Genomic DNA, 8,914 nt, shown 5'->3' on the forward strand with positions numbered 1-8,914 from the left:
ATTCTGACCATGGTTCCCATAATACAGATTTCTAGTTTATTGGAAGATATCGTAGTATTTTGTTTAACTTGCTTCCAGAATTCACGTTGGTTGACATTTTCAAATTTTTGTGCTAACGAGTCTGCTCTGTGTTTTACTTCCTCCTCCTTACACGATTTAAGAGCGTACTTAAACGTAGAATGTAGCTTCTAACATCTCTTGGACTCACTCTTATCACAAATGGAAATCATGTGACCGATCACAGAAGGTAGAGTGCATAGCAGAGGACAACGCACGGCAAAAGGAGATATGGCAATTCAAGAATCAGTATGGTTTATCTTTTTGGCTTGTTTCTATCTATCCAGTTGTGTGGACAACGACAGGTGTGTCTTTTATTTTTTTATTGTTTAGAAAAAGGATAATCGAAACATCTGATCATTATTAAATTCAAAATTACTACTTTATGTTCTTCTTGTAAGCCATTTCTAATATTAGCCAGTTATGAAATGCTTTCACTTTTCGTATGAAATGGTTTCAGTTTAACGGATAGCTTTACTGGAGCACAAACATAGACAAACACGCATGCGCACTTTGGCAAATGCAATAAAGTCTCTTTCCTATATTTTTAAAAAAATCTAACATATCTTGATTTGTTTCAAAAGACATCTCTGCAAAAAACTGAATTTCTGATGAAACAAACCATGAAAATGATGCTACTAAAGTATTAAATCAATAGAGGGGTTAAACTAGTTGAACCATAGGCCATGTGAGGCCAGACAAAAATATGTTTTCGGCTGCGGTTTTGGTTCAAATTAGAGTAGGCATGTCGTTTTATGAGAAGATGTGTGTACATATCCTTCGTCATACTTTAGACTTGCAACAATCTGAACTTTAAACGTTATCACGCAATTAGACTGGCCAAATAACTGGATGGTGTGCGTAGAGAGTGTGACAATCATATATCTCTCTCTCTCTCGCCTGCTAAATTCTTTAATTTTAAAAAAAGGTTATTGTTTACTCTCTGTCCATAGTTATATCTGAACTAATGTGTAATAAAAAAATTGTGGTAGATCAGATATTTTCATAGGTAATTTTGGAGGTCGGATATGACCCCTATTCCCAGTTCCAAAAAAGAATTATTCCAAATTTTGACTGAAAAGTTCCAGTTCAAACAAAGACAGCGCATTACTTAAGTTACATTCCTCCAATGAAGTTGAAATGTACAGAGAGATAAACAAGATTGAGAAATCGAAACAACCAAACGACATTTTAGTAGTGGGGCATACTATTATCTTCCAAAAAGAAACAGTGAGCATGAATCGAATAATGCTTCGTAGCAAATGTCATTGAGTCCAGAAAATGTCTTTAATATGATGTAGAATGTTAGTACAAGTGTACATTTAGAGATTCATACAAGCAACATGGCGGCCAGTATAACTGGTGGAGGAACAACCTGCGAAAAGCCCAGTAAAAACCACTGATTCAAGGAAGATACTGGCAAGCTTTCCCACATACCCGATGAGCCGAGCCCGAGACTCGAACCCACGAGGACAGAGGTGGGACGGAAGTGATCGGTAAGGGCCAACTGGTGCCCCCAATATAATTATTAATTATTATATTAAATGCAATATGCATATTTGAGTAATATGTTTTACCGCCTAACACTAACACACGAATTTCATAATTTCCTAGTTGGTAATAAGTACTCAAGTGTTTGGTTCAAGAAGTGTCATTTCCATGAAATAGTTGTCTCTCAGTAACCCCACTGTACACCTGTCTAATGGCATTGGTGTGAATTGTTATATTCAAATGGCATTGGTGTGAATTGTGTTATATTCATATGGCATTGGTGTGAATTGTGTTATAGTCAAATGTCATTGGTGTGAATTGTGTTATATTCAAATGGCATTGGTGTGAATTGTGTTAAATTCAAATGGCATTGGTGTGAATTGTGTTAAAGTAAAATGGCATTGGTGTGAATTGTGTTATAGTCAAATGGCATTGGTGTGAATTGTGTTATATTCAAATGGCATTGGTGTGAATTGTGTTATAGTCAAATGGCATTGGTGTGAATTGTGTTAAAGTCAAATGGCATTGGTGTGAATTGTGTTAAGGTCAAATGACATTGGTTTGAATTGTGTTACAGTCAAATGGCATTGGTGTGAATTGTGTTATAGTAAAATGGCATTGGTGTGAATTGTGTTAAAGTGAAATGGCATTGGTGTGAATTGTGTTATAGTCGTAATCATAAAGTGCTGGTTATGGCCAATACAGATCTTGGTACATTTTTTTGGAGCTACTGTAAAGGCTGTTCAAGTCTGGCTAGAATCTATTTTATCTGCAACACCGTGTGCAGAAAAACAACTCATGTTAGGAATGCTAATCATCCGTCCGATATTGTAACATAACTTTAAGAACGGTATTTGAAAAATAATCCACAACAAATAATTGCGAATCCATTATAAGAAAAAATCAGTGACGCCGTTTCCAAAGTCAGTCTCGTGTTTTGTTCTGCTGAATAGTCACCCTTTGCCAAGTTCGCAACAATAAATCCAGACATTAAAGTTTTCTCTTTTTCTTCAGTAATGAATTTATTGATTTGCAAATAAGGAAAAGTACACTGTTTTACTTTTCCTTTTATAGAGCATTCTCAATTTAAATGATAAGGGACTAACCCGCAACGTATGAATCGCAACCTTGACCTTGTAAACAGTGTCAAGCTGATTTTTCTTATCTTCTGATTATAGTGAAAGATTTTCAAAGGCATGTGCATAGACAGACTATATGCGTTCAAACACTTACCACACTGGTGTACCCAGTTTAGCTTATGTTATCTGTAACCCTTAAGTTTGAGGGAAAACAAAAATATGCAAACTTTCTGAACAGTAATGAGCAGAACATGTTGTCAGTGAATACGAACGAATTTACAATTTATATTGTGGGAATTTATAGCCGAGATGAAACTGACATGATGACAAGCTGAAAATAAAATGTAGCTACCAGAAATGTATGTTGCTCTTCTATTCCAATGATTGTTTGAGCATCTATACAGGACGTGAATGAAACTGCGCGCTACTACTTTGTCACGCGACTTTAACTTGATTTACCCTGCCTTGTTACTGGTTAGACCCGATATCCAAATATGACGTAGGAATGTATGGAATAGTAAATGTTGCAATATTAATGACCATACCTTGTATACTGTTATATGTTACACGAGTGCGCACCCCTATGCATTTCCTACCCAGCTAGTTCGCCCTATTTTTGTCTCCTAATGTACAGCTTATGCCAGCTGTCATCAAGAATTCTTCAAGTTTCTAAACAGCTCAACGCACTTCGTGCAATTTATGCAATTTATGACATATTGGAGGAAGCAAGATGCCGTTAACATTCGGATTTTCTTGGATTTCACATTTGACAGAAAGGTATGTTTAGAACAAAAATTCCCAAATATATTCAACATTTGGACCATTATCTTTATTTGTTCTATCGTACTTACTGAACATAGCCCATTATAATTATCTATATCTTCGTATTGTATCGTATGCTTGTATTTAGCGATGACTTCTATACCATAGCAGTGGTTGTTCTGATCTTATCTTGTGGTCAATGGTGAAATCCAAGGCTATCCGAATTCTAACGGCAATGGTAACTGCTTAGTATGCTCCCTGCGTTGCCCTCCGTTATACGAAGTCATGTGAATGCCGACGTCATTGTGTCACGTCATCAAAACGAATGGCCTCATATGGAGAGATTTAGTCAACCTAACCGCGGCACAGTTATTCCTTTAATATTCTTTTTATTAGTGACACAATGTAAACTTTACTAATACTTTCATTTTAGCTGTAGTAGTCGTTGTTTTGTGTTCAAGCTTAACCACTGATTCGGTCATATAATTATTTTTACAAATATTTTTACTAGTGGACGAAGATGAATGAAAAGGGTGCACGCAATTATATTTTGTTAATATTGCATATTTTACACAGCGTCATATCAGAGATTCCTTCTCCAATCGATTCCTTGATAAATTCGTTGTAATTGATATGAAGTGATGTACGACAACCTAATATATAGGAAAAGGTTAAGACGAAAGTAACACACTTCACTTTTCGTCTTAATAATTCATGACCGATTTGGTGGTTAAGCTTGAACACTGTGTCACTAACAAAAAGTTGGCTAGGAAGAAGAGCTAGCCTCCCATAGCAATAAAAACACGTGGGTTTGGGGCAAGTAGAATATCTCAAAAACGGCTCGGATGACAACCATTTTCAATTACATCAGCTTGTTTAGTACACACTGTTTTGCAGAACTGTCATCTAGGAAATGGGCTTGTGTTTGCACTGTGAGCATCACATTGTGTCAAAAATGACCTTCGATTATGAAAAATGCAGGTATAAATTTGAGGTTGGGATGCATAAATTTCTTCTCCTATGAACTGACATTGACTTCTCTGGTCAAGTGGATAATATTCTTATGCTATGTTTTAATATAGGTATCAAAAAAAGGAAATTATTTACCTCACTTGTGTATTTGAATTTTTATGAATTTTTATACTAGGTCGCTGATTACGGCATCACATTTGTACATACAATCTGGCCCCTGCCCCCCCCCCCTCCATAGTGGAGGACAACGCAGGGAGCATACGAAGCAGGGAACCAGACTACAGCAATTGTATCTACCTTAAAAAATCCCTCTCTCTCTCCCGATAAATACTGATCTATCCCTAATCTCGTATCAAGGTTTGCAAGTACAACGCCAACAACAGTTTTGCCATTGGAAGCTTGTCATAGAAGAGGCAATGACTGCTACTGGCCAAAAAATATGTCTCTTACGTACACCCTTAGGAATCGGATTCAGCCACCAGTGTTCGAGCACGAAATAAAGATGGAATTCGGCAGAGGGGAGCCATTCATTCGTATTATGGAGAGAGCAGCAGATAGAAACCGAAACTTTGAGTAAGCCAAAGTATATATTCAAAATCAATTAGTACTCACACTCATACGCACACATGCACAAGGAATAATAATAATAATAATAATAACTGTAGTTTGAATGTCTACTCATTTTAAAAGTTTAAGTATATGCTTATATTTGACTAAAATCTATCATGCTGAAGGAGTAATCATTGTCTCAGTTATATTAAAAGCATGATTGTTTAATATTTTTTTGAAGGTTTGTATGCAAGTACACGGTGTATGGCCACTTTATCCACGACATGATGGGCCTGGCTGGAGAATATGATAATGTTACCTCCACTTACTGGTCATTACTTGTTAATAATCAATCGGCGAGCACAGGTAACCATCTCTATCTCTCTCTCTCTCTCTCTCTCTCTCTCTCTCGTTTGAATTGCTTACACTTTTGTATGATATGTCTTCAGTTTAACGAATAACTTTACTGGATCACACACACACACACACACACACACACACACTTTAAAGCATGCAACCAAAAATTTATTTCCTCCACTTTTAATTTGTTTATCTAGACTTCCTTGATCTGTTTAAAAAGACTTCTTGGAAAAACTGATTTTCTATACTGAAAAAAAGTATGAAAACGATGCTCCTGAAGTACTAAGTCAATGGAGGGGTTAGAATAGTTACAATGCAACTAACCATGTATTTTATTTCACAAATATTCCTTCTCTTGATAGCCGTAACTTCTATTAGCATCAATCATTGTCTATGAGAACATATCTTCGGGACTGTTGATGACAACCGTGTTACAGTTCCGGTAATCGTGATACCTCAGAAAACTATCAACTTCCATCTTTGAGCAACTATAAAATGTTCTTCATTTTACCCATTAAGTACCCAACCCATCACTCATGTGCGTACGTGCGCGCGCGCGCGTGTGTGTGTGTGAGTGGTATGTGTGTAACGTGGAGGGAAACAGTAAATTAGCCACAGTAAGAATGACATCACTGTTCTGTAAATGAGTTCACTGAATAACCATTATGGAGATAGATACTTTACTTGTTACAGGCCAATGATTTTGAAGTTCCAGTTTAGGACAGGTTTAAGCGATTTCGGACATAAAATTGACATTATGTGAATTTGTCAAATCTTTTCTGTACATAATACAGCTTATGTTATTCATTTATCATGAACATTAAAAGAGATGTATAGACAAAACAAAATGTGTGATTTGTTTCAAGTGGGCGGAAAGAACGATTTTGATTGGGCGTAGGAATATGTCCAGGCTGTCAAGCCGAGACGTTTGTTCCTACGCGGTATCAAACGAGTTCTTTTCCCCGACTCGGAACAAAGCACATATGTGATTTTATATTTATTACATATCACCTATTTATTCATACATTCTTTTAATTTTTATGTATGCTTAAAAATGAATTGATTATTTGGTGTTATATGAAATATATTATTTAACTCTCAGAAATATCCGCTTGTACATAACCGGGCCTATGAATAGATATATATATATATATTGCGCAGTTGCGTCATCGGTCTGTCTGCAATCCAGATATGCCAATTTACTCTTTAGCTTTTAATTTTTTTAAATAGTGTATGGGACATATGAATGGATTTAAAATGCTGTCATAGGCAGGTAGATTTTTTTCCCCCATACTTCTCAAATGGAACATATGTTTTGGATCAGTAAGTGATGCTTTTTCTGACACATGCTCACTAAATACACACACTGTACTTGTTAAACCAAAAGGTGATAATTTAAGCATATATTTTTAAGAAAACGAAAATATGGGTCTTTTTCTGGGCTAGAATTTTAATATTTATTTGGATATTTTTGACAAGAAAATTCTCAACAATATGGCGCTGTTTTATTCTCTTTATTTTCTGCTTGAGCAGTCGCCAGAATTTAAAAAATAAACAACATACACTCCCCTGCATGCAGCCTAGTGATGAGTTTTAGCAATATTGTAACAAGATGTAATTCTTATAAATTTGCATCACAGTCAACAGAGCAGCTGCTTTCCGCGATACAGCTACCTTTATGTTGCAAATGTTTGTCATTTTTATCACCAGATTTACTAAACAAATTCGATTCCTCAGTAATAATCATAGAAAAATTGAAAGTTCCATCCTTTAAAATTGCTCCTTAAAAATAATTTTAAAAACCTCTGAAGCTGAGATGGATTTTGGGTAAGTTTGGAATTTTAGACGATTTATATCGTGGAATTTCTCTTCTCTGTGCCATCATTGTTGTATCTTGACCCAGATCAACGGGTGGACGTTTCAGCAATGTTTGTGCTTCGACTTCTTAAACCTTTTTGTTTAAAGAGGTTGCCCCCAGAATCCAGCACTTTCTGACAATTGGCAAACTCATTTAAAATTCAAATGCTGTAACCGTAGTTACTGTTCCTTAAGTATATGATTATCTTGATATAGCTACCTGAGTCTTTCTTATTTTGTGTGGATTTTTCTAATGTTGCAAAGTACGCTCTCTCTCTCTCTCTCTCTCTCTCTCTCTCTTTTGTTTGGTGTCAGTTTCCACACCAGCTTCATATGATAACTCTTTGTGAAACATTCTGTCCAAAACTGAAGTAACTCTAATTACTCAGCGGTAGATACCGTGTAATGCCCATAAAATCTTATTTGCTACTTACGGTACTCTCGTAAGTTTATTATGACTACTTTCAAATGAACCAAACAGCTTGTTTAGTTCATACATAGACAAATTTATTAAATGTAAAGCTCGGGCATCTGCGACATGAGAGTGCATTGCTTGCTGACAGTCAAAACTAGTTCATAACAGACAAGGGCGCCCGCATAATTTTTTCCTGGGCGGAGGGAGCAAACATGTAGTGGTCAACCATTACATTTTACGGCCCACCCATTTATAAAGGTGAAATTTGAGGAGGGGTGGGGTTGCTCATGATAATAGACTTGAATAGCTTTAGACGCTTTAGACACGCGTAGTGCAATATGAAGCAGTGCAGTACGGGAAAATACTTCACGATTCTAGCAAAGAAAAGTTAATTAAGAAAAAATAAGCAGATAACAATAAACGGGTATGTAATAAAATGTTTTGAATGCAGCATACAACAACGGTATGACGTAAAATCTTTTGTATGCGATTACGTTACTACCATGATATCATATTGCTAATAGGATGGTTTACTGTTGATCTATTTATCTATCAATCTATCCATCCATCCGTCCATCATTTATATCTCAGATGCAAGTTTAACTAAGATAGAAATGAATACTTGTACTGTTTTTATTTGTACGTTCCAACCGATTTGTCTGAGACATTTTCTCGTGGCAAAAACACTCATGAAAACAACGTACATTAAGGCGGTACGTGTTTTCTTTTTATTCCTTATCTCAAAGAGGATGACTGTCATAAAGAAACATTGCATTGCTGAGATTATTTTTATTTTATATTTTAGGTGTGACTTCTCTCTATCCTAAGGATGGGGACGCCATCATATTAAATTTTACACAAGTTTTCAACAAGGATCTTGCATTTGGGCCCATCCCATCTTCGACACACCAATCACCTCTCATTGGGTGATCTGCAGTCTATCACTGATTTCAATGTCTGATTCAAAATGTTTACCAACTGTCCATTCTTTTTCAAAACTAGTTTAATTGCAGCATCATAGCTTGCATGCTGCTGTCTTTGTTCCTTCAATGCTGGATTTATATGAATATCAAAATACATTTTGGAAATAGATATTCTTCACTTTGTATTTGATTTTTCCATGAACATTAAACATTATTGTCTAATTAAATAATGACAATTACGAATACTTCTCGAGACAGACAATACAACCCCAACAATGTGCAAATGACACTATTTTCAGCCATAGTTAAGGTACTTTATTGTGTCAGACGTTTGTATTTCGCACGGTTTTGACTGAACAGATGAGGGACATGATTTGATGTTGGGATTCTAGTGATAGACAGCTTTCAGGTTAAACAAATCTATATTAAGCTGGTTCATCCAATTCTTC

General features: G+C 35.9%; 1 protein-coding gene across 1 annotated transcript; it reads left to right on the forward strand.

The window, feature by feature from the left end:
• Window positions 1–213: 213 nt before the first annotated feature.
• LOC149776430 (cobalamin binding intrinsic factor-like) lies at window positions 214–8,632 on the forward strand. Its single transcript, XM_089942387.1, has 4 exons — window positions 214–362; window positions 4,719–4,934; window positions 5,152–5,276; window positions 8,348–8,632. Exons 1-4 carry the CDS (start codon window positions 289–291, stop codon window positions 8,470–8,472), a joined length of 540 nt encoding a protein of 179 aa, XP_089798513.1. The 5' UTR covers window positions 214–288; the 3' UTR covers window positions 8,473–8,632.
• The last annotated feature ends 282 nt before the right edge of the window (window positions 8,633–8,914 follow it).

Source organism: Sinohyriopsis cumingii, chromosome 18, assembly GCF_028554795.1.
Source record: "Sinohyriopsis cumingii isolate HCF-2022 chromosome 18, ASM2855479v2, whole genome shotgun sequence".
Classification (NCBI taxonomy): domain Eukaryota; kingdom Metazoa; phylum Mollusca; class Bivalvia; order Unionida; family Unionidae; genus Sinohyriopsis; species Sinohyriopsis cumingii.